Consider the following 27,235-nt stretch of genomic DNA (forward strand, 5'->3'; position numbering starts at 1 on the left):
ATTATTTTTATTGTTGTTGTTATTTATGAATGTCTAACAGTTACTAAAATTGTTTTCATATATTAAATTATCTAATTATTATTTACTGCTTCCCCTACTGATGAAAAGAATTAAATGCTCCGCGGTATTTGGACAAAAGAATTTGATTATTAATAAACATGACTTACTCTTTAAAACGTGAAAATGTGAATTAATTACGTTATTTAGGTAAGTATTTATCCATACAACGTTAGCATTATTATTTATAATTAACATACAGACTCAAGCGCTTAAAAGGCTTTAGTACTAAACTTAACATTTAATCTCTTGAACTTAGAATAACTATAAGTGAATAACTAAAACATACTAGGTCATTTTGTTATAAGCGCTTGTTTAATAACTAACATTACAATAAATGGAAATTAAGAAAACTTGGGCGTACTCGATTCTCCCTGTTTAATAATAAACATTTTAATTGATTTGAGATAAAAATACCAGAGCGCACTAATGATTTTGTTAAAGGTGCTTATTTAATTCATGCTATTTTTCATTGAAAACAAGAATACTTAAGTATACTAAGCTTCAAAGTTGAAGGTGCTTGTTTTTCGATTAAGATTTTTATTTACTTGTAACAAATACATTCGAGCTCACGTGTTATTTAGTTTAAGCCGCTTGTTTCTAAATTATTGTTATTTTTAAGAAAAATAAGAATTGCAACTCTGGTTACTATCTACCAGAGTTGAGTGAGTGTTAATCTTTATTGAAAGGTGTTATTAATGTTAATTAAAATGCAGTGAGTATTGTGAATTCATAAGTGTCACAATAAACTTATGCTTTTTTCTTCAGAGCCGTCGATTTATAAAGCGTAAATAAAAATAAATACACTTAAAATTAATTATTAACGCAATTTTTGGAAGCACTATTACATTTTAATAAACATCATAAAACGGCATCTATAAAAAAAAAAATAACTAAAATAACCGTAGATTCGAATCGAAGGTATGCCAGCAAAAACTAAAATGATATAGTCCGTGTGGCTACGGAGTAGTACCCCTTCTAAGGTACAAATGTAATATATAAGCTTTGAAGCAGGCTTGGGTTAACCATACATATATTATATGGAGAGGGAAAGTAGGAGTAGGGGAATTGGGGTAGAGACTCTTTTAAGCTGTACTCTAGTTGCGCCAGCCTACAGCTTTCGAGTCTCAAGAGTGCTGAACTCTACTTTGAGGGGAATGCCGCCCCGTCTAGCATCACTGGTTGGGAGATAGTAAAAACTCTCAATGACTGGTGGATTCTCAGTGATTCTTTTAATACCGCAACAGCAACGGTAGATCAAGATGATCTCGATGATACATACTGATCATCAGCTTCCAAATCTATTGAAAAAAATAATATAAAAATTAAAATAAAAAAATTTGAAAACTGACACATTACAAAAATAATTAAATGTGATTAAACTCACCTTCAAATAAAACATTTTCGAAATTGGCCACGTGAGCTGCAGTTTTTACCGGCTTTAAAATACCGGTCTAGCGTCAAAACTCTCCGTGTATGAGTTTGTTAGAGAGATCGGTGATTCTTAAACTACTTTGATATCACAGACTTCACATAGTCTTAAAAGACGGTTGTCAAAATCATCTTTATAATCCATCGAACAAAAAGTGAAAAATAATGTTAAAAAAAAAAAAAAAAAGAAATAACGTTCGAAAAAAAAAACCAGTAAACAATGGGTGCTCGGGTACCCAAATAAGAAGTTACACTTCTATAAAATTACATGGGAGATGATATAATTATAAATATAAATTGACTTCCTATGAAACGATGTTGTGTAAGAAAATGGTGCAATTATCGTTGGAAAGAGTATACCTACGTTAGTTGGGTGAGGTTTCAAAAAATATAGTAATATTTAATGAGTTAACGATTATAAGCAATACAATAAAAATAATATATAGGCTGGTCAGTCTAATAGTCCGTGAGCCAGATAGTATTTTTTGTCAGTCATTTCCTCTTAAGCGATATCTCGTGAAATACTTCAGAGAGTTGCATTATATAGCATGGTGAACGTCAGCTGCCGCTCCAAGGGTGGGTAGGGGGCGGCAGCCTTTCAACCATGTGAAAAAAAAAATTGTTTTCAGTCATTTCCTTCCGACTGAAAATTTGTTAGATGATAGATAACGTGATTATTTAAAGGTAAAAAAAAGTCAGCTGGCCATACCGTGGTGGATTATACGTCAGCTGGGCACGCGAACATGCAAAAAAAAATTTTTTGTTCAGTGATATCTTCTCACTTGAAAATGCGTCAGATGATACTTTACATGTTATTTTAATAAAAACGTGAGCTGGCTGTATGTTGGTGGAAAGGTCGTCAGCTGATGCAGTGAAAGGTGGAGCTCAGAAGCCAGGCGCGAGCGCCGATCGCTTATTTACATTCGTCAGCTGACGGGTTTTCCACCAACTTAGAGCCAGCTGATGTTTTTGTTTATTCAAAATAGCACGTAAACTATCACCTGACACATTTTCAAGAGAGAGGAAATTACGTAACTACAGTTATTTTACTTCAGACAATTTATATTTTAATTAAATTAATATTTTTCATAAATTTTAAAATATATTAAAACTTGAAAATATTTCCATAAAATAAATATTCTGAAGTACTTTTAGCATTGAAAAAATATACGTAACATGTGTATGTGGATATTTGTAGATGTATAGTATATTATTTCTAATGTAGCTGCTCAAAATAAACGCTTCTTGTACATTCTTAAACAGAATGTAATATGCCCTACCTTTCAAATTTTCCATTGGTAGAAAGTAGTTGGGCCCCCTCCTTTATTTCGTCCAATCCCTTTAAGTGTATAGTACGTTAGTCATTCGAAAATATACGTTTGGGAAGTATTATAGTGTCGGTGACCGTGTAATGTTGATTTATTTATAAAAATGTCAAACGTGACTCTTTTTTGCGTTTTTTGTCGAAAAACAACTCCAAAGTTAAAATTTTTTTGTGCAGAAAGTTTGAACAAGTGTAGTGAAGTGTTAAATGTTCGAAAAAATAATAGTTTAGCGGGAAAAGACACGGTGCTTCCTACACAGCAAAATGAATTTCAGCTGTATCATAGTAAGTGCTATCGACGTTTTACAGCTTTGCCACCGAAATATAGAAAATCAACATCGACATCATCAACAGAAACAGCATCTCCCTCAGTATTGCCGTACCTAAATTATTTCTAACTTAGATTAATTTTTCTAACCTATCTCTGATTTACCTATCCAATTTTAAATCGCGTGGACTTTTAAACGACTTTTGAGAGCGCTGTTAGCATCGCCGTCAGTTAAGCGGGAAATTTTTAAATCGTAAAATATTGAAGTAAAATAAAAATGTAGATAAGCGTGAATTTAAATAAAGCTTTATTACTTTTATTGTTGTTTTTAGAAATTTAGTCAATAAATTTTTCTACTTTAAATAAAATAACTAATTACACTTCGAAAATTGTGTTAAAAATTGTTAATAACCCTCAAATTAATAAAAATTCGCTTACACATGTAGATATATTGTACTAACGAGTTAAATATTTATAAGGCTACAAGAAGGCGACGATGTTTATTAGAACGCGAGGGCCGGTGAAACGATCGAAAATATTCCACCCAGCGACAATGACGAGCCCGATGCCGACACCGTTTCCAGCAACAATGCCGAGCCCGACGCTGACACTATTTCCAGCGGCAATGCCCATGAGATCAACTGAAACACGCAAGCTGCCGAAACCTTAGACGTTTTTGTCGAAGCTTATATAGTTTTAACAGATAACCAAAATATCTGTTTCTGTTTTTTTTGTGGGAAAAGCAGGAAAAAGGTAAAAGGCTGCGAAGAGAAATTATCTGTTTTAACAGAAATTGGACGCGATTCAATAAAAAAACTTGCGACAGACAGTGGCGATTCCGGTATGACCAAAAAACTCCAGAACTTGTTTTTTTTTTTTTTTTTTTTTTTTTTTATATTATAGTGCTCTACGTCCGGCTCCTTTAATAAGGGCACTACTATGGGCACTTAGCACTTGGGAGAAGGAAGGGAAGAGGGATGGGAGGCCTCCCATTACTCGGAGGGGGGTAGGGGGAAATTAGGCAATTATTGCTGCGAGAAGGTCGCCTAAACCCTCCTTGAGGAGCATTGCGTGGTGAAAAAGCACATGTGAAATATCACAGAGGTACTTGCCCGAAAAAGTCGCACTATGGCCGGGAATTGAACCACGGTCTCCCGCGTGCCAATCCACGACATAGCCGACCGAGCCACCGCGCGCTCTCCAGAACTTGTCACCAGATCAAGAGTACTACTGTAATAAAAGTTGTAAGAATGTATATATTACGTCGCGGTAATCAAGCTTAGCAAAAGACAAAGAAAGAACTGATTGGCATTTTACAAGAGATATCCGTGCAGAAGCTTATGAATTAGTGGAAAAGTTTGTTGAAGAAAATATTGTGCGTCAAGAGCAGTCTTTCTTTTTAAAACTATTAAATGATATTTTTGTCAATCACTTAAAAAAATAACGAGCAAGACATTTCAATGTATAGTTTGAAACCGTATTATTTAAAAGAGAGATTGCTGAAAAAATTTTCGAAACAAATCAGTATAATATCTTTTAGAGGTCAGGCTCGTGTAAAACCACTCAAAGGTATTATGATACAAAACGAAGTAGAAAAAATTATTATATATTAGATGCTGCAGCACGTATTCTTAACGAAGAAATACATCAAATTCAACGTAAAAAGTTACCAGAAAGAATCAAAACGAAACATTTAATACGAGGTGAATGTGAAGTACCGGAAACAGTAATTAATTTTGATAAAAAAGTAGTTGCTGGGGAAAATTACCGTCGGAGACAAAGTATGAAAACAACAAGATTAGCTAAATCATTTTCAGAAGATTTGATATACGCTGTTTTTAATGGTCGAATGGAAGTATCCAAACAGATTTGCCTTAGCATGACTTTGAAGAGTTTGACAAACATCAGCAAAATTGTACATATTATTCATCCTTATGGTCATTGTTGTAGTAACAGTGCATTAGAAGGTCTTGAGACCGAAGCAACGCTTACTTCGTGTGAGCTTTCTGACATTTGTCCAGAAGGTATCGTACGAACATCTGGCCTGTGCACTGGAGTCGCATTCGACAACTACGATCGCTTTGTAGAAACGACAACTGGTAAGGATACGCTCCACGATACTGTTGGTATAATCTTTCAGATTGATAACAATGTTGCTGAGGAGGAAGAAACTCTTGATGAATATAATGTTCCTCACGAGGAAGTTGTTGATAATGAAAACAGTGCTGTTGACGAAGCAGCTGCTAGTAATATTGAGACAAATAGCAATGTGAGCGATGTTGCAGTTTCGACACAACAATCCGGCAAACATAGGTGAAGTTTTGATGTTATCGAACGCGAAAGAGAACAATATGCAAAGCGACCAAAACTTATTGAATGTATGTTGCCGCTTGATTCGTCTTTGCGCTTAAGTAATATAAATCTTCAATCAACACAACAAATTGATTTTGCATGGATGCTTTCGCACTATTTGAATGTGCCTGGTACCCCAATGTGGGTAGGTTTTAATAGTTTGTTGTATGATTATAAATTCCCCAAACAAATTATTTGTTATTTAACAACAATCAATGCTTCACCGACGAATAATGATGTTGTGTACGAGACCATGCTTCAAAGTAAAAACGTGTCTCTTGAATGTAGACAAGATTACATCGAAGTCACGTACGATCTTGCTATTGCGAAAATTGCGCTGCAGATTAAAAGTACAGAGAAGGGATTTTTCGATATTTTATTTATTTACCTTGGTACATTCCACATTATGATGGCATTTTTCAAAACAGTAGGTAAATTTATTGATAACTGTGGCTTATCTGTTATCATGGTAAATGCAGAAGTTATTGCAAACGGATTAATAAACGGATTTATTACTGGAAAACATTTCAATAGATGCAAACGTCTTCATCCTATGATAATATTGGCTTTAAAAATGCTGCATTTTGAAAATTTCGTCCAAAAAGAGAACATTGATTTACCCGTGGAATTTAAAACATATTTAATACAGTTTTCAAAGCAAACAAGATCATCTGAACCATCGATTCAACAAGCTGAAGTAAAAGAAATATTCGAGAAATACGAACAATTCAAAATGCAAATACTGAAAGGCAAACACGGCAAGACAGCACAGTATTATATGATTTACATCAAACTCATCGATTACTACTTACTACTCAATAGGAGCATCCGAACCGGTAATTTTGAGATGTATAAACTTGCGCTGTCGAACATTGTTGATTTATATTTTACTTTCAATCAACCAAACTACGCGCGTTATTTAGTTAGATACCTTGATAATTTGATGAAAATTGTCGAGACGCATCCAGGATTACGAGAAAACTTTGAGAAGGGATCACTTGGCATAAAAAGAACACCAAAACCTTTCTCAAAACAAGCGATTGATCTCACTCTTAAGCAAACGATTAATGCTGATGCTGCGAATAAGCTGACTGAAATTTCACACATAACCAATTCAATATCAGTTAGACAGCGGTGGTGCCGCAGCCATACTATTCGGTCTACTATTATAAGCCACACAGTTAAGGAAGCAGGGCTAAACAAATTGCAAGATGTTACAGCAGATTTACAGAATAGTAAAATAAAAAAAAGTACAACGCAGCTTCACATACTCATTGATGTATACACAACAGTAACGTTTTCTTTCGCACTTACAACCTCACAGTTTCCTTACTACATATCTACTGTATTACGAATACAGTACAATACAGTAGTATTTATTAAAAACTATTAAGCTGATTCGTAAAACATTTCTAATATGGCCACATTAACACACATTATTTTTATAGGATTTAAATAATATAATACAAATAAGTTCTATGTGTTAATGCAAGTCATTTCACTTACCTAGAATGCACCACGTGGAGGTAGACTTTCTATGTATTTCATGTTACGTGGGTTGTTTTAGGTGGTTGCATCGAAAATTACGATAACTTTAAATTATAAAATATACTGTACGTAACCATTTTTCTTTAACAATTTTATCAAAGTAACATGTTAAGGAAATTTTTTACATAGTTATTACTACGTTTATTTAAACTTCGTATCTTTGAAGGCTATGCAGCGTATGTTAAGTAATTAATTTCGCAAGATGTTTATTGTTTAAAAGTATTTCAGCATTATATTATTTTATCTGTGTCTTTAGAGGAGAGGGGGCAACTTTATTGTTTAGATATAATGTTATAAAAAAACGTGCATGTAGTGGATCTCGTTTCTGAAATTCTGTTCTATAATCGTAAGCTAATAATTTGATAAAAATGTGTTAGTAAGTAATATCATTTGAAATAAATTGTAATTGAGAATAGAATAATTTTACAGTTATATGTGGAATATCATTTAGTGTAGTACTTTTTAGAAATTTGGATAGTATGATAGTATTACTCTGCATCTTTTCCATTTTTAATTACGTACTACAGTGATGTTTAAATCTGAACTACCACATTTCTTCACTACAGTCATTGCGTTTTAGTAGTGTTGCTGCACGTATCTAGGACTTCCAATGTCTGTCGATGGTGAGATATAAAATTAAAAAAAAAAAAATTACTTTTTTTAAAATTTTTTTCATGTATTCAAAACACTATTAATTACTGTAATTAATAAGCTCCTATAACATTAAATTCTTAATTTTTTTTTAGATTGTTTTTTAAATAACTTAAACGATTATTTTCAACTATAATGAAAGCATGTATAAAAAATGGTTAAGATAATCTTCTCAAGAAGAACAAGGAGAAAGGTTTCACCAAGACTTGAAAGAATCTTAAGGCAGATTTCAAGGATAGTGTAGTATAAAAATGTTGGCAGATTACTGCTGGGTGATAAACAGAAAAACGGCTTTAAGAAAGGCTGTAAGCGTGTCAGAAATCCTTTACGCCGGTTATTTGAGAAAAAACATGTGCTTAAGCATAAAGTAATTGAAAATTTTGTTTTGAATATTTTTTTAGAAGAAAAAGGATGAATAGACAGCGTTTGCGTCTAGTATCCAACACCTTACTATCGAAGTTATGAAGTGTTAGCAAGGATTTACACACTTAATTAAACTAACTCGTTAGTAGTCTCAGGCATATCTTAAATCGAATTGACAATACAATAACATAGTTAATAAATATGGCTTTATATGAATTTTAAGTCTTATTTTCAGATTAAAAGTCAAAGCAAACTTTAAATTTATGGTTTACATTGTAAAAAACTCTCAAAACAATTCTCAAAATCTCAATTTTTCGAAAAAACAATAAGCTTATTCCGTGTAGTGCTTACTTTTGCCTACAGAAAATTGTCATTTAAAAAAATTGACTTTAAAATTTTGGTCAGTGGCCTCTAAAATCCCTAGTTAAGTATTTTTATGTACATAAACTAGTTCTATATAGTAAACTCTGATTTTAATGGCATTTCAACCGAAGTCAAGTGCCCTAAACTTCCCAACTCATGAAAGTAAAATTCTGTTGGTTTTAAACTTATTTTTATTAGGTTAAATTTTTTTTAAGCCCCCCAACCCCCTGGCCGCCTTTAGCCCTTATCTCAATTTTATAACCCAATGATAATCGGATAACCCAACACGCCTTCCTCATAATTTTAAATAACTCCCTTCAGCCGCATTTTTAATTGAGGTGTAATTATATCGGTTATTATATCATTTTTAATTAAATTAAATTTTGCCCCCCCCCCTTTTCAGCTCTCCTTACACTTTTGAAGACACTTTTCTCAGCCCCCTCACAATTTCTAAACACTTTGTCTGAGCAACGCTTCAATATTTGTTGTATTCTTCTCCAGCCACTTCCTACTAAATACTGAATTATATATCTACATGTATATATATATATATATACAATGTCATTTACGTTTCTCGAAAATTCTTATGGGGGAATCGTAAATAAGAAAGACGAAATCGTTTCTCTGTAATTAAAGTTTAATTTTGATAGTATACGTTTTTTTTAAACTTTCAAAATAATAGTTTACAAATCTCACCTGTAATTAAAGAAACAACATTCGATGTATTTAATTTACACTATAGTTCCCCTTTTTATAATATCTTTGGATTAGTTTTACTAATCCTGTCTTACTACTATGATTATGTATCTTATTGTATCTTCTGGAACTTGTGATTAATTTCTATTGCACGTGTAGACCTCTGTTGTATCTTTTGATACTATTTTGCGGGAAATGTGAAATAAAGGAAAGTGATAAGAAAGTATAATATACTTTCTTACATCGCCCCCCCCCTTTTTTATGAAAAAAAAAATTTTTAATTATCTTCTTTTTTAGTTGAATTTGTAACCGGGACGAGTTTGGAAATGTGGAATGGATTTGATTCCTAATTTTTGTGGCCTGTGTCAATTTTATATATACTATTTGATATCTTTTGTAGAATTTGTATGGTCCAAGTCTCAATTCGTCTAATTTTCTTCTGTTTAAGCGATTTCCATTTTCGACGCATACTAACTGCCCTTTATTAAATTCATAATTTTTCCTAGTTTTGTCAAAAATTTTTTTATTATAATCATGGTGATTAATACTATTTTTTAAAGCAATTTCTCTGTCATGACTTAAATTGTGTATAGACTGATTATGTTTCAGTTCACGCGGTAATAATGAGCAGTCTGTACCGTCTAATAAGTACTTTGGAGAAAATCCTGTGACTGTGAGTTCTGTTTGATTGTATTTGTCTATGCATTCATGTGCTATTGTTGCCCATGTCTTTTTTTTCGTCTTCATTTATCTTGTATCTAATCTTATTCACTAAAGTTTGGTTTAGTCGTTCATTTAGTCCGTTAGAGAAGGGTGCGTTCGTTGCTGTAAAAACTATTGGTATTTTTTTTTCTTTTAAAAAGTTTGTGAAATCTTTGAAATTTATTCCCGGGTATCGGTCTATTAAAATCACTCCTAGGTATATCGTGTCTTTCAAGTACCCTTTGAGTAAGTTTAATGAAGTCCTTTGAGTTTTGTGTGCCTGATGTCAAAATATATCCAAACCTGGTAAAATGATCGACTAGAAGATGTAAATATTTTTTTGTGGATCGTAAGCCACCAAATCTACCAATTGTATCTATAGATACTATTTCAAACAGCTGTTTTGCGGGACCAAGTAGAGACCAAACTTCCTTTGACCTCTTGACTTATTCTTTATACAAATCATACAATTTTTGCAAATTTCTGTTATATTATCCTTTAGATTTTTCGCTGTATAATATGGTTTAATTTTGTTTTCTGTTTGTTTTATGCCCATATGGCAGAAATTTTCGTGCATTTTTCTTATTAATATTTTGCTAAAAGCTTCGGATAATAAAATTTTTTCTTTTTTTTTTCTTTGTTGTGTAGTAAACTTTATTTTTCTGATTTAGGCTATGTTAAATCGACTGTAAATCTTTATTTTTTTCTTAGTCTTCTACAATGTTTTCTAGTCTTATTAGATTCACTATCTTTAAGCTATCTTCGATATTTTCATCAGGTTTTAATACCGGGTTTCTACTTAGGCAGTCTGCTTCTATGTTATTTTTCCCGGGATTGTATACTACTTGAAAATCATATTGTGACAAATAGTACATAAGATCTCCTAATTCTTCGTCTGTCCTTGCTTTTATGTTAATATTTTCAAGTGGCTTATGATCAGAAAAAACTGTAAATTTTTTTCCTATTAGCCAGTGCTGCCAATATTTAACTGCTTCTTTTATTTCCAGACATTCCAAATAAATTGCCTTTTTATTTTTTTAGCTTCAGTTAATTTTTTTGAAAAAAAGCTACGGGCTTTTCTACGTTTTCTTTGGTACCTTCAATTTGCTGTGGTTGTTTTAACACTGCTCCTAAACCCAATAAACTTGCGTCTGTATATATGTGTATTGGCAATTCTGGGTCAAAGATAGTTAAAACAGGTTGTGTACAAAGAAAATTTTTTAACTTCTTAAAAGCCTTTTGACATTTATCAGACCAGATGAATTTTTGTCCTTTCCTCAATAGATTGTGAAGTGGGTCTAATAGAATAAATATGTTTGGTATGTATTTATTGTAGAAATTTATTTTGCCCAGAAATTGTCGAACATTTTTTTGTGTTTCTGGTATAGGAAAATTTCGAATCGATATCAAGTTGTCTTTTAATGGAGTTATTAAATTGTTTTTTATTACGTGGCCTAAATATGTTACCGAATCTGAAGCAAAATTACATTTGGAAAACTTTAATCTAAAACCTTCCTTCTTTATTGCATTTAGTAATTGAGTCAGATGGCTAATATGGCTCTCAAAAGATTCCGAAAAAACTAGAATGTCATCTATATAATTTTCTGTGAAATTTGACAAGTTATGTTTTCTGACAATATTTCTCAAAATTCTCTAAAAAATAGCTGGTGCTGTCTTCAATCCGAACTGCAAACATGTCCACTGAAAATGTCCTTCTTGAGTAATGAATCCTGTTTTCTCTATATCCTCTATACGTAATGGGATGGACCAAAATGCTGAGTTGATGTCAAGTTTAGAAAAATACTTGCAGTTTCTTGTTTTTGTTACTAAATCTTCAATTAATGGAAACGGATAAGATTGAGGTAGAATGATTTTATTTAGGTCCCTAAAATCTATACACAGTCTTGATTTTTTATTTTCATCTCTTTTATATGCAAGCGTTACAGGGGCAGCAAATGGACTTTAAGATTCTTCTTTTAGGTTGTTTTTTAACAGTTCACTTATTTGTTCTTCTATTTCCTTTTTGTCTTGAATGGTGCATCTCTACGGTCTTTTGTTGCAATACTTATCTATAATTAAATCTATTCTAGCCTCGTAATCTTTTACTCTACCAACATCGTATTTGTCTTTGGCAAACAGCGTTTTGTTTTTTTCTATTAGGTTTTCTATAATTAGTTTTCCATCAAGATTTATATGATTTATTAAAAAATGCGAATTATCTAATTCAATGTGTTCATTAAAATTAATTAATTTTTCTGTGTTTATTTTAAATTCATCGGTAATTGTTTTTTCTGTATCACTTAATTTTTTTATATTCATATTGTTGTTATCAGCGTTTGAAATTTTTTGTTCGATTTTTAGTTCCTCATTTTGCGTTAATTTAAAATATTGTATACAATCCAATCCGATTAGAAATTCATAATTAAAGTTTCTATTGTTTACAACAAAAACGTCTATCTTTTTCTCTATATCAAAAATTTTTGCCATTATTGTAATCATTCCTTCTGTTTTATTCACACTATTAATCAATTTAATATGTGAATTATATGTTTTATTTCCATTTTCTTTATTGTATTTAAATATTTTTGCATTTATTAAGGAAACATTTAAACCAGAGTCATACACTCCTACAGCTTCGAATGTTCCATTTAACAGTACTTTTATCTTGATTAATGGTGGGATTAGAAGTTTTTTTGTTTTGTATAATTAAGTTCTACTTTTAATTCAGAGTTATTAACAGTTTTTATTCTATCTTCTTTGTTATTGAACCAACATTTTGATTTAGGATGGTAATGCAAACCTTTGTTTTTCTCTTTGCAAATTTTGCAAGGTGTTTTTTCAATTTTATTATGAGTGTAGTTGTTTTTATTTTTTTTTGTTTTAAACTTATTTTTATTAATAAAATGTTCTAATTTACGTATTTCGTTGTAAAGATCTTCAGTTTGTTTCAGAGTCTCTCTATCAATCATATCTGATATAAAGTTCGGTAGACCAGCTGCAATCAGATCTATTAGTGTTCCTGTATCTATAGAATTTCTCACTTCCAGTAATAATTTTTCTTTTTTTTACAGCATAATCTAGTAAAGTCCCTGTTTGATATATGAATGAGTGAGCATACCTTATTGGGTTCCAGCCTTTGTTTGCAAATGTGTCACAAAAATTTTTCTTCCAAGTTTCCCATTGTTATTCTACTGTAAATTTTATCAACATACAGCTGTACCAATTTTAACTTGTTTTTTCTAAAAAACATTTTAAAATTTCAATTTTTTTCTTGTCACCAATTATTCCTAATTGTTCACACTCTTTTTCAAAATCATTAATCCATTGGTATGCATTTAAATTCTTATTTATAAATTTTTCTATCATAAAATCATTAGCGAGTTTTCCTAAATTTTGAATTTCTGAGTCTTTTTGTTTATCTTCTAATAATTTTTCTAGTAATTTCATCATGGGTTTGTTAGAATCACTTTCAGCTGTAGTTGAAGCTTCTATAATTTCTTCTAAAAAGTAATCATTAAACTGCATATTTTCCTCTTCATCTAAATAAACTGCTGATATTGCATGTGTTAAACTAATCCACACTTTTCTAGTTTGATTTCTTTTCTTTAAAGTATTTTTTATTTTTGTGTATGTTGATGTTTTTGCTACTTCTGTATGAAGAGACATTGGTTGATACTCACTTGGCACGTGAAAGGTGCGTCCATCAGGTGTTCCTATTGAGGTTAAACACAAGATGTTTGTTTTTCCATCTTCCGCACTTTTCACCGTAAAATCGAAGCGTAATTTTTCCATTATAGTCGTGAATCGTCCACAAGAATGTTGTTTTATAATGTCATTTATGTTTCTCGAAAATTCTTATGGGGGAATCGTAAATAAGAAAGACGAAATCGTTTCTCTGTAATTAAAGTTTAATTTTGATAGTATATGTTTTTTTTAAACTTACAAAACAATAGTTTACAAATCTCACCTGTAATGAAAGAAACAACATTCGATGTATTTTATTTACACTATAGTTCCCCTTTTTATAATACCTTTGGATTAATTTTACTAATCCTATCTTACTACTATGATTATGTATCTTATTGTATCTTCTGGAACTTGTGATTAATTTCTATTGCAAGTGTAGACCTCTGTTTTATCTTTCGATACTATTTTGCGGGAAATTTGACATAAAGGAAAATGATAAGAAAGTATAATATACTTTCTTACACATATGTATAGTATCTATACAATTTGTTAGCACATTTCCACACCACCCTTGAGGTAATGCTATGGCTCACTGATTTTTTTTCTTAAATTCTCAATAAGTTTATTGATTGCATTATTGAGCATGTATAAGAATTTTACATGATATTTCGTTCTACATTAAAAAACAACTAACAATCTCATAGAATATTTAAACCGTAGACCTTGCTCATATCTCTAGTAACCAAAAAAGATAAAAATCATCTTTCCCTTTTATCTCCCCTTGTGTTTTAAACTTAGATAATACGCAACGAATAATAGAAAGAAAATTTCTATGCGATGAAAACTTAATATTTCTTAAGAACTTGATGTACATATTACTTCAATACATACATATTTATATTTTTATTAAATGTTTAAAAATGACAAATATAAATTTTTTAAAGAAATGAGAAGTTAAAAACAATTTTTTTTTTAAATTGATATTTAGTGAAAGTTACTAGTATATGTAAAAATGGTATCTACGTATGATACTAAAGTCTAATTTTAACTTTTGATAAAAGTTGACAGAATAAAGTAATTATAAAAATATACTTTATTTTGTCATAGAACGAAATTTGTATCATTTAAATCACATGATGTCAATTTAACTATTCGAAAGGCTTTTTTGGAATTTTCTTGAACTATCTTTGAATTTAAAACTTAAATTGAGTTGTAATAAAGCATTATTTACTTTATCTTGTTAAGAATCTTTAATGAAAATAATTTCAATTTTTTCTAAAAATTTTTGCCACAAATATCTACAGACTTTGAAAACCACCCAAAAAATTTATAAATGGGCATGACAGCATATTGTTGCATGCTTCTTCAGAAATAATATGAATTTGGAAATCGTGTACAAATAAACCTAAATCAATAGCAGCATCTTCAAATGTACTGTAAATTATTCTGGCAACTGTTCTTAACGTTTCAAAAGATGCTGCTCTATTAATGCGATTTAAAATTAGTTTAAAAAAAAACGCTACAAGTCCTTTGGAGACATTATTTTAAGTGAACCTATTGTTAATTTTTATTTTTTACGGGTTACCATGACAGCCTATTATCCTAGTCGCCAGGGTCACCCACTCACCATCTATGTATGGGGGGTGTATTGTGCCGCACCCAATTCCACTCCTCGCTGGTCAAGCCGACGCTCTTTGCCGAAGCATCGGACCAAGGCTAATAAACATCCCCGGAGAAGCCCCACCTTTCAGGGACCACTCCTCGCCAGTAACGCCGGCGATCCTGGCCTAGCATCGGATCCGCTAATATTTACCTATAGCACTAACACCCTAATACTGTTTCGCATTCACCCAGGCCCGAAGACCCGAGAGACAAGAAAAAAACTCTGGAATTTCTCTGAAGGAAAATCCCATGAAAAAATCTGTCCCAAAACAGTCGGGGTTACATAGGAACTTTTTCCGGTCATAATAGTTTTTGAAAAAATCTGCTCTCACCGGGAATCGAACCCATGATCCCTAGAACAGCGTTGTATCAATAACAAGCGTGCTTACTACTGAGCTGATGCCGGTCGTCTATTGTTAAATTATTTTCAACTCTTTTCTATTTCACCCAAGTTTTTGTTACTGACTTAAAATAAGTAGTATTCTGGAACATTAACATTGCAAATTTTGTTCTGCAAAGTTTTTGCAAAGTGATAGACAGATATTCAATTGTTGTAAACGTGGAAGAATATTTTTACCTGCTTTAAGTCTGCATGATAATTAATTAAAGCAACTATTACAGCGATGATAATTTAAGATATTTTATTCAATATTACAATGATCTTTTCTTTTGTTCATCATTAGTGCCAATGTGTCACGTGACACTTGAATCTGTTACAAACAATTCTAAAAATCTTTTTTGCCCTGTTCTATTTGTAATAATACAATCCAAAACATATAACAGTATAGATCATACTTCTAACAAGGGTGTTGACAAATGTGATAGTGAAATTTATCTAAATTACTGAATTGGATTTTTTAACAATACTTGTAAAGGCTTATCTCTGCATGACCTTAATTAAAAAATTCAAACAATTGTTACGTTGATACGGGATAATGCAATTAGTAAACTTATTAAAAATTAAAAATGAGGAAACCAACATGCTTCAGCATTACCTTAAGAGTGGTGTAGAAATATATTAACAAATCATATAGATTAAATTATCATTAAGGAATCGATGAAAGGTGGCTAAGGAGGGCGAGAACAAACATGGGAGCGTTGCTCAGACATTTTTTTTGAAATTTTAAGGGGGCCGAGGGAGGTGTTTAAAAAGTGTATTTAACTCTATTTAAAGATGTGGCTGAAAGGCATTCTTAAAATTTGTGAGGGGCTTATTGAGTTATCTAATTATAAGGTTATATGATTTTGAGAGGTAAGTGGGGGTGGAAGTGGGCTAAAAAAAATTCGACCTAATAAAAATGAAGTAAAAACCGATAGAATTTTACCTCATTAAGAACGGTGGACGAGAGGGCTGCGGAGCGCCATTAAAAATCGGGCGGCTGGCTGAGAGGGGCTGTAGAGGGGCTTAACAAAAATTGAGCCCATTTAAAATAAGGTAAAACTAAAAAAAAATTTTCCTTATCTAGAAGGTAGATTTGGGGCGGCTGAGGGGGGTTGTATGAAAATGGGCGATTCTGTGGATTGACCCTTAAAAATTACTATATAATACAAGAATATTATGTAGTTGATCTAATTTTTTAGTAACTTATTTAGACTTTAGCTAATTCGTACAGTTTATGAGAATGGTTGCTATAAGCGAAATTACGAAAGAATGGAAAAAAACTTCGTTACTTAAAAAACTAAAGGGCATCAACACAAATATGTACCGACAAATTTTATGTTAAAGATAAAAAAATAAATATATTATTTTGGGGGAGCTAAAAAGTAGCGAAGAGGAGGTAGTACCTGGTTAAAACAATGCAACTATATATAATACAGCATTATTTGACTATCTCATATTCATGTAGATACCTTATTCCTCACAACTATTATAAGTCTATCATTTGTAGTGCTAAGAAGAGTCTCTTTTAAGCGTTGAGTGTGGTAGGGGAGGTTGATTTGGAGACAGGTTTATCAAGGGGAACTTTGCAGGCTGAGAAGAAGCATGAAGAAGTCTTGTCATTTAAGTTCAAAGTGAAGGAAAAATTACGTTTTTTACAGGAAGATAGGGGGTGGTCGGATAGAGTGGTAAGGAACGAAAAGAACTAGTTCTTGCTAAAACCCCTACAACAATTTAATATCGGAAAATTGATTTATTAATTAATGGCTTGTGTTGTCCATTACAGTCTTTATAGCACCGTGACTATTCACTTGACATTTTTTTACTGTGGAGGAACTATATTTGATAAAAACGTAAATTTTATTGTTACATACTGTATACAGTTGCGTTTATTATAATGATCTATTATTTCAGATATCTCCACTTTCCTCACATACAAGTTACAGTGATTTTACAAAGCTCAACAAAGCTCTCAAAAATTATGCCAGCAATAATGAACCATTTATCACAAAATTGGAATTCTTTAGTAATACATGTAATATGTCAAGAATTTTTACAGTTGAAGCATTGTTTGTTAAATTATTATTTGACAGAAAAGATTTTATATCAAAAACAAATACTAATGCGATTAAATTAACAACTAGCGTAAGAGATTTTGATTGTGTACAAAATGAATTAGACATCCATCAATCATCCTGGATTTTTGAAGCTTACAAGTATTACTTGTTTCAGTCTAGGAATTCGTAAGTAATAACTTAATATTAAAAATGTACCCTTATTAAACACATATTATTTAGAAATAATCAAGATGATTATTTCATAACTAGAAAGTTTAATCTTTTAATATTTCAATATAACTTTTTCGTATCTAAATAACTGTAATATTTTATGTTTGATAGTTCTTTTGATGACTATTATTAAGTTTCAGTTATGCCATTAGTTAAGTAAATGTTTCTATTAATTTCGATAACTTTTTAACTTAATATTATAAAACTAAATATTTTAATCTGTATTGCCAATGTTCTTTTGGATATAAAAAATCACCTTTTGTAAAGCTTTCCTGAAGAAAATCCTATCTCTTTACTTTCCATACAAACTTTTACTTTCGTCTGACGTTACTTACTACTTTTACAGAATTGTTTTCAGGACTTACAGTTGCAAAGAAAAAAAAATCCACCCTAAATTAGCTTATATCTAGGGTATTTTATTTGTTAACAACAGCTCTGAAAATCTAAAATTTATGAATTCATGATGATACAATTTATCAGAAAATAAACTCTCAGTGCTCATAGAAATTTCGCCTTATTTTTTGAACAAATTATAAGGAATTAAAAGTCAATCAGGTGATCAAGAACAAATTATAAGAGAGGTTTTTCTACCCACTCATAGACTAGTATCCAGTGTAAACGAATAAGTCATTAAAATTTTTTCACTGTTACCTCTGATTTTTATTTCTTGTTTATTGTAAATGAGATGTGAATTTTTCAAACTTGCAAGCCAAAACGAAACAAATAAATATTAATAAATGCATGTGAATGAATAAGTAATTCCAATAAAAATGACAATAACAATAAGTAAAGTAAACATTTGGTATAAAAAATTTAGCGCTCTTAATTTTTTTTTTTAATCAATTTATTATAAGAAAATAAACTGACTTACACAGAATTAGGTGATTTGAGTATGACAATAAAGAATTTACCAATAAAGTAAAAGGCATTTTAAGTAATTTCACCTACTATAAGATAATAAATGTTCTAAAAAGTAAGAAGATGCTCCCACAGCTAACAGATTCTGTTGAAAAAATTCTAAATATGTTGTGGACACGCACAGGGGTTTTTATTACAGCTGACATATCTGAACCTGTTGTAAAAGATTTACATAATAGTTCGGTGTCTAGGGCTTACAAAATTATTCAGATACATAAAAGTGGCTTTCCTGTTAGATTGATATCTCGTCACTTGAATCACCCATGTATAGTTTAGATAAGTGGTTTTGTGCTTTTTTCGATGTGGTTTCTTGATCGATCACCCTATTTTATGAAAAATTTCCGTAAACTTAAACGACAACTTCAGCATGTTATAGTTTCTGATGGTTTCTCAAATAATTCTATTCTACATTCAATCATACAATGTATTAACAAAAATGTGGATCACGGGTGGTTGTTACTCCTTATAGATTGGTGGGATTATTTTAGAAGTTCTTGTTCATGTTGTTGTTGAAGTTCATTTTTAAGCATCCTTATTACTAGAGTTCCCAAGTCCAAGCAGACAGTATATGTGTATCTTAAATCTTCTTTCTCAAATAGACTTCTAAATTTTTTTCTCGGACAATTCGATACCGTAGAAAAAAGCTATAATTTTTTCATTAATTGACGAAGCATTCAAACTTACAGACCCATTTTTCAAAATCAGGAATATTCGAGAAGCATAAAGAATCTTGGTTTTGAACGTACACTCTCAATTTTGGGTTGGTAAATATATAAAAACTAGAAATAGTATTTTCCATAATATGTCCTCTAGTTCTGGGACTAGTGATTACCATTAGGATTTTTGTACATGTATGTAGTACACACCGATTTTTCTGTGAAATTTCATACATAGTTTGCCCATATTTTCGACAGTTATAAAATAATTTAAGTGAAAAAAATTTTTTTTCTCTACATTAGGGTAGTCTTTTTCAATTTTTGCAAATTTATTTATAGGGAAGGACAAGATTTCTGTTGGATAGAAAGGTTCCATAGTTTCCTGTGAATGTCGTATGTGCTTTATTAGTTACAGCAAGAATCTTTTTTATATACGTTTCAAAAAAAAACATTAGATCTGTCAGAAACTAACACCAATGTTAAGACTATAATACGACATTCACATGAGTTTGGGCATAACTTTGACTTTGATGAGGTGAAAGTTTTGGACGCAGAAAAAACAAATTTAGGAAAAAATTTTCTGAATTGGTTTATGTATGTATATAACTATTCAGAATCTTCAAGCAGCAGTGTTCATTCAAATTACGCGCACTTTTCCACAGTAGATGTGATGGCAGCACTGTACGGCTCACGATTTACAACCGTGACTAGCCTTGAATGTTTTCTCGTAGCGTGCACTTTTCTGCCTCGCTGGCGTATGTGCTTGGTCTGTTTTTGCTCTTCGTACGTTTGTTCATCACTTATCGTTATATGTACTCAAAGTTTCGATTGGCAATTGGCTCTCAGCAAGTTATGCTCATGCCTGTTATTAACTAGCCATCAAATAGTTAACATTCAAGCTCACTTTAGTTATTATCATGCTCTGTTTTTTCTTGTGAAAACTCAGTACATTTAATTATTAATCATATACATCATATCAGTATCAATAACATACTCTTGAAGTTGATATGCACATAGAGTAAGTTTCATACAAAAACCGCTCATGAAACACACGTGTTGTAAGGTAAATATAACCTATAAATCACAGAAGGATTCATAACACAGTGGACAAGGCTCCATGCACTTTTTTATTACTATATGGTTACTTGTCATAGACGCAGTGTTATTATTCACTTTGAGTTCAGGATACATTATTGTTTTATACAAGTTTAAAGATTATTTATAATATTAGTATTTCGTGAAAAACTCATAGTGTAAATATTGCTTAGGAAATTAGGACTCTTGATATTTGTAATATACCAGTTGTAATTAAAGTTCACTATTATATTTATTTTCTTATTTGGGGAGAATCACGTCAACTGTCCCAGCGCCGCGGTGGACGGCCCGCGCGGTCATCAAACACGACGTTTTCAACTCGTCGTTTCGGTGTCAAAACTTAAATAAAAAAATAATCTAAAAACATATTCTTACGTATTTTTTCCTCAGCTTTCCAGTGGTGGCATCAGTTTTTCGAAAATTTGCTCCCATAACCTCGAAAAATGCACTTGTTTTAAAAACACGTTTTATCTCCATGATCTTCAACTTTTGGAATTTTTTTGATAGTCTAGATCGGAAGATGAGACATTTTTACGTAAATATCGACAATAAAAAAAAAGGGGTTTTTCGTTTTTATAACGTATTTAAACGACGAACGAGACGATGCGAGCCGCAGTGGCCGGGCCACACGCGGCAGCAGCGCGTCCGCCGTGTGTCGTCTGCTACGGTGAGTCTGTTTGGCTATATAATATATAATGTAGTAGTGGCGATGTAAATAACAATTAGTTAACCGGGGCTTACAATGGATAAATAATAAATGTTCTGATAAAATTTATTCATATATACAACAATTTTATAATAAAGAAATAAATAATGATTAATATTGATTAAATATTAGATACTTACATAAATAAAGCAAAAAATAAAAACAAATTTGTTCTACTTCGTTCTTTTTTTCTTTTTAGGCATGGTAATCGAAGTGACACTTGTTTTACGTTCTTTCAGTTTCGGAAAAATTTCATACTGGTTACTCAAAGAAGTTTTCTTCAACATTAATTTATTATCCTTAATGGGGATAAACGCATGATAATTCAGTGTCCCTGGAATCAGTTTTGCACTGAAAATTTCGTCTTTTAATCTCAAGGAAGTTTCTTCGTAGTCAGATTTGCTACTAAAAAAACCTTCGTTTCTTTGCAGTAAAACCTACGAAAACTTTGACTTACGATAGCACAACCTCAAGTCATAAAAATAATAAATACTAATATTTAATTAATCAATCGAAACTTGTTGCGAAGTGCAAACCGTCACGGTTAGGTGTATTTGTTTACATCCAGTCAAGGAGACGGTAGCAGACGGCGCGCTCCTGCCACGCATGGCTCGGCCGCCGCGGCTCCCATCGTCTCGTTCGTCGTTTAAATACGTTAAAAAAATGAAAAACCCCTCTTTTTTCATTGTTGATATCTACGTAAAAATGTCTCATCTTTCGATCTAGACTATCAAAAAAATTCCAAAAGTTGAAGATCATGGAGATAAAACGTGTTTTTAAAACAAGTGCATTTTTCGAGGTTATGGGAGCAAATTTTCGAAAAACTGATGCCACCACTGGAAAGCTGAGGAAAAAATACGTAAGAATATGTTTTTAGATTATTTTTTTATCTAAGTTTTGACACCGAAACGACGAGTTAAAAACGTCGTGTTTGACGACCGCGCGGGCCGTCCACCGCGGCGCTGGGACAGTTGACGTGACTCTCCCCATTTATGAATTTTGTATGCTCACACCCACCTGATCTGGCACCTCAGAAGTGCATTAACATCAGTACTTAATAACAAAACAATAACAATAACGTAAACAAAAAGTCTAATACAGACAAATTGAACCCATTTATATTATACTGCTTACGGATGCATGTATCTAGAGTATAAACTTCTTTGCTTGCTGTGTAATGTTTGCCAAGTAAAATTTATTTTATGCTTCTTGACTTCTATCAATATATAATAATTAGTCTTATTGCGTTTTGCGCACTGTGAAATTGAGGTTTGCTTGTTATATCCGCGCTAGTATTGGTGATTAGCATTTTAATTTCTCATTGTTCATGTATTTTCAGTTTTTATGTTTTTATTAAAGCTTTTTATGAATATTTTTTCACAGCTTAGCTCTAAAGAGGACATCAGCAAGATGTCAAAATATTGGCATATGTAATTTGTTGAATTTCAAAAAAGTCACACTTAAACTACCAAATCCTGTGTTACTAAGTTCGTTTACTTAACGACAATCGAGCAAGTATCCGAAGGAAATATATCCATGTATAGACATTATAAGAAAGATTTTCTGTTACAATCGAATTTTCATAAGAATTATGGTCATTTCAATTTTCATAACTAAATATTACAATTGTACGTTTGTTTTTAGATCAATATTTATGTTATGAAAAAAATGATTTTTCATACACATGCAAATTAACATAATTTTAACAAACTACATTTTAAAGTTTTAACTATCATTTATGGAAATTAAACAAGTATTGAAAGTTACTTGGTTTCGAAATAAAATAATTGTATTTAAATCAACACTTTTAATCTATAAGGTGCAGCAGTAAGCAAGTTAAATGTTTATCGAGATATGTTTAGTATTATCTACAAAAACTTGGGAATTCCTTACAATAGTTTTAGTAAGATACACTGAACATATTGCACGACGCTTTATGAGTTAAGATTCCGGGTTCGAGGGTCGGAAGAGATTCGACAACGGTTTTAAAAGGGTATGGTTAATACAAATATCTCATGGTATGATACGATTCAAAATGTATCAGTGGTGCCGGTTGGATATAAATCAAGAAACGTTTGATGTTATCTACAAAGTGGGTGGTTGTTATTCACAATGTTTTTTGAAACTCATGATATAATTTATCTTTTTCTCTCTCTCTCTCTCTCTCTCTCTGACTCTCTCTCTCTTTTTTTTATTGTAATATTTACGAATATTTTACTACATACATTTCTTAAGACGAATTTATTGCTGATTACTCAACCCTCCAAAAGTAATTTAAACTTTAAAACATATTGTTAAATTGATTCTGAGACAGGTTCAAAAATTTTTGTTCTATCTTATAAACAAACGAGATTATTATGATTTTGAAAGAATTTATAAACTGTGTGATTTGCATGCTAATAATAGAAAAATTGTTAAAAATATTTGTGACATTTTTTTCCACATTCTGACTTCAAGCAAGATGGTATTGCTTATTTAAATTTGGATACGCGTTACACAGTAGCAAATGAAACGCAGTTTGAAAATTTACCTTTCATTTCACTTTTATTCTTGTGTCTGTCAATCAACAAAACATTTATCTTTGCTTTGCTGATTATTTACCCCTTTCGAAATTTCATTAATCTTGTCATGGTCAAACTTCACGGATTAACCAAAAAGATTTTGCAAATAACAAATAATTTGATAACAGATTTGACAGTATGTAATTTCAAATAATGGATTTAATGGTGAAGCAATTAATATTTTTGATAAATTATGGCATGCCTAGCTTCTATGAGCCACCCAACTTCTGTAACTTCACGAAATTTATTGGATTCCTAAGTAGTAAATTAATTACGTTCATCTACAAAGCTGGCATAACGTTACTCATCAATATTGATTTTTGTTTTCTCCAACTTGATACTAAATCATCCAACTTTCATTAAATGGACAGCCGAATCTCAAAGCTCGTCGATGCTGGCTTGAATGCAGGGCATATGACTCAAGTTTTGCACGACAGTTCCCAGAACGACGATGGGATAAAAGCTTTACTGCGTAACGAAGCTGATATTAACATAAGGGGTGGAGATTGCACTAGCACTGTTCTTCTTCTTTCGTGGCTCGAGCTGCTTTGGAGACAACATGAGCAACTACGCCACCTTTTGAAATCACATAAGAAAACTCTAGATCGCTGGATTGGCCGTTAGTCAAGATAACTTGGGACTTTTTAAGGAAACACAGAACAAGTACGAGCAGGGCTACTTGGAAAATTACCGCCTCAACAATAATCCTGCCACTTTAGAATTGGAAGAGTGCAGGCAAGAGTGCCAGGAGTTAAAGGCAATCAAATTAAATGCGCATCTTTCTCTTCACAACGTCATGTTTTAAAACGCAAACCAAATGTTTTGTTCATTGACAGACACAAGAATAAAAGTAAAATGAAAGGTAAATTTTCAAACTGCGTTTCATTTGCTACTGTATAACGCGTCTCCAACTTTCAGTAACCAATGGCTGTACTCGTGGGCAACGAAAATTTTCGCAGCATCGTTCTGTCTAAGAAATTCAGACAAAAATTTTCCATGTACGGCTACTTATTAAAATTACAGTTCAGAAAAGGATTGTTAAGAAGGGCTCTCCTCGAATCTGCCCTCATCATCTTACCCTCTATGGCATATAAAGAACTGACCAAAGTTTGCTCCCTCGAAATATTGAAATTACTGAGCGACAGGAACTGGAAAAACTTAATCAAAGCTTGTTTCAAAGCTGGATTACACTTCATAATCAAGCAAAGGCTTTAGGCTTCTAAAACCATTATGTTACTATTATATAAAGAGAAAGCATTTGATTGAATACTCGTAAAAATCTCAAAAACTACTGAACCAATGGATCCCAAATTTTAAAAGAAGTTCAATTACAACTTCTAATATGTCATAGACTATTAAAATTAAACATAACTTAAATAGAAATTATTTTATGCTACTTATAAAAACTAATTGTAAAACAGCTCTGAAAGAAAGTTTTAACTTTTAGGGCGAGTGGTTATGTTTTAAATGTTACTATACAATGACTCAGCCGCCTCCGCAATCAATTTCATGGATTTCCTTTGATGTTCAAATAATGTTTTGAAATTTTTGCACTATGTTGGCATTGAATAGAATACAATCATCAACAATAAATCTATTTTTGGTATGAGCAGTAAAAGGCTAACACGATGATGTTTTTTGTTCAAAAAAAGATTTTCGTTAGTATGCATTATTTAAACTCTTTTCTTGTTTAACATACATTCCATCACATATTAACGTTAAGTTGTCTTTGAAACCAAGCAATCTATTTTCTGTGAGACTAGTCTCTTTAATTAATTCTTCTTGTGTCACAAAAGGATATTTAAAATTTATTTATTCTTTATATGTTGCTTTATCATGATGCAAAAGTAAGTATCGTATTTTCTTATAAAAACAAATGAAAATGACATGAAAGTCAAAAACATTCTATAAAAAGGAATTCTTTTATAAGAGATAAATTGACTTAGTTTCTTACAGACATTTTAATTATTGACTGGTGCGTAAGGCAAGCAGAAGAACAAAACCCTACTGATGTATATGAATGGTGACTTATGCAGACTTTACTATGGAAAAAAAGGTTATAATGAAGACAAAATCGTACTTATGCGGACTGTCCTCATAAGTTCCTTCCTTCCTTTCAATGTTATTAGCATATATTCTAAAAGCACGTAAAGTCCCCATAAGTCACCTTAAATAGATACATATATACATGTATTATTTGTTTGTATGGGTCATTTTATATAGCCCTCCACCAATCCCCCACAAACCCCCCATAGATCCTCCGATCCTTTGTTATTTTTATCTATTTTGTTTATAAGTAAGCCCCCACATACCCGCCACCGATCCCCCGTACAATTTTTGTTGTCCCTCTACCGACCTCCCACAAATCTCTGCACGTGTTTTATTATTTTCCCACCGATCACCTACCTGTACACGTACCCTTTACCTATGTAAGTCACTATTAACAATGATTCTTACAACGTTAATATTACTCTTTTGAGCTATTTTTGATGGTTCCAATGAAAGAGGCAATAGCAAACCAAAGATGAGTAGCTTTTTTCATAGACAATTAATTTTTTTCAGTTTTTCGATTTCATCTGTTTATCCGAGAATAATGTTGAGGGTGCCACTGGAGGTGCTCTTAAGTTTAATACATAATATTTGGAATACAACATTATGCAATAAACCTATTTAATTTTTGTTTATAGTTTTTTTTCAACGTATTTTAAAGTAAGAAATTTTTTCATCTATTTTTTCAGACTGTCCAGGAGGCAAATGGATAAGCTTCATACTTATTCATGATTTTTTATTCATATAGTTTGAACTATGTATTATGTGTATTCGAATGAATGTTACAAACAATCGTCATGACTACTTAGGTAATTACATATATAAAGACAGTAATATTGTAATTATGCAAAAAATATTTTAATTTATCAATAACTATAAAGCTCTCAGTGCTTTCAACTTTGTTTTGGTCAATATTATTTTATAACGATGTAAAAATCATAATTTATTACATGTATTTTTATGACATGATTAAAGCATATTTATAAATAAGAACCTTACATTATTATTGAATAAAAAAAATCGTAAAAATGTCACCCCATTTAAATATCTTATGCAAATAAGCTATCTTATACAGCTTTGTGATAACCACAAAAAGACAAAGCTCCCTAAACCTATTATTCAATTAGAAAATAATTTAAAAATCATAAACTCAGAATGGTACATATATAACATATCGTGTTTTTCTAATTCAAAGAATCAGTCTGTCACTTACCTGATCCTTCAACGTGTAGGTGTTATTGAATAATCATGTACAAATAATTATTTTTAAAAGAAATTACAGTTTCTCACTATATTAATTTTGATAATATAAATCTTTAAACAATAGAGTACCATAAAAAGATTAGCACATTCGAGTTTTTCATGCATAATTTTTTATAACATGTACACTAAGCAATTATTTTAACACTAATTTTCGTTAAAAAAATTCAAGTAACTATAGACATTCTATGATGTTTAAAAATACTTTTAAAGAAAATG

General features: G+C 31.5%; 2 protein-coding genes and 1 pseudogene across 2 annotated transcripts in view; 2 read left to right on the forward strand and 1 right to left on the reverse strand.

Annotated features, from left to right (window-relative positions):
- Herp (Homocysteine-induced endoplasmic reticulum protein) overlaps positions 1–27,235 on the forward strand; it is a 194,198-nt gene that overhangs the window by 31,765 nt on the left and 135,198 nt on the right. Inside the window, exon 2 of the mRNA XM_089592360.1 lies at positions 17,398–17,726. Within this exon, the coding sequence (XP_089448486.1) occupies positions 17,398–17,726 (329 nt within the window). The remainder of the gene's footprint in view (positions 1–17,397; positions 17,727–27,235) is intronic.
- LOC149374676 (uncharacterized) lies at positions 4,960–8,050 on the forward strand. The gene is made up of 3 exons (XM_089592389.1): positions 4,960–5,349; positions 5,440–6,711; positions 8,033–8,050. The coding sequence occupies exons 1-3, from the start codon at positions 4,960–4,962 to the stop codon at positions 8,048–8,050; spliced, it is 1,680 nt and encodes a 559-aa protein (XP_089448515.1).
- Positions 12,437–13,547, reverse strand: LOC149374677 (uncharacterized; annotated as a pseudogene).

This window comes from Copidosoma floridanum, unplaced genomic scaffold, assembly GCF_036245765.1.
Source record: "Copidosoma floridanum isolate Cflo_tuat_1 unplaced genomic scaffold, Cflo_Japanese_pri ptg000016l, whole genome shotgun sequence".
In the NCBI taxonomy this organism is placed as follows: Eukaryota; Metazoa; Arthropoda; class Insecta; order Hymenoptera; family Encyrtidae; genus Copidosoma; species Copidosoma floridanum.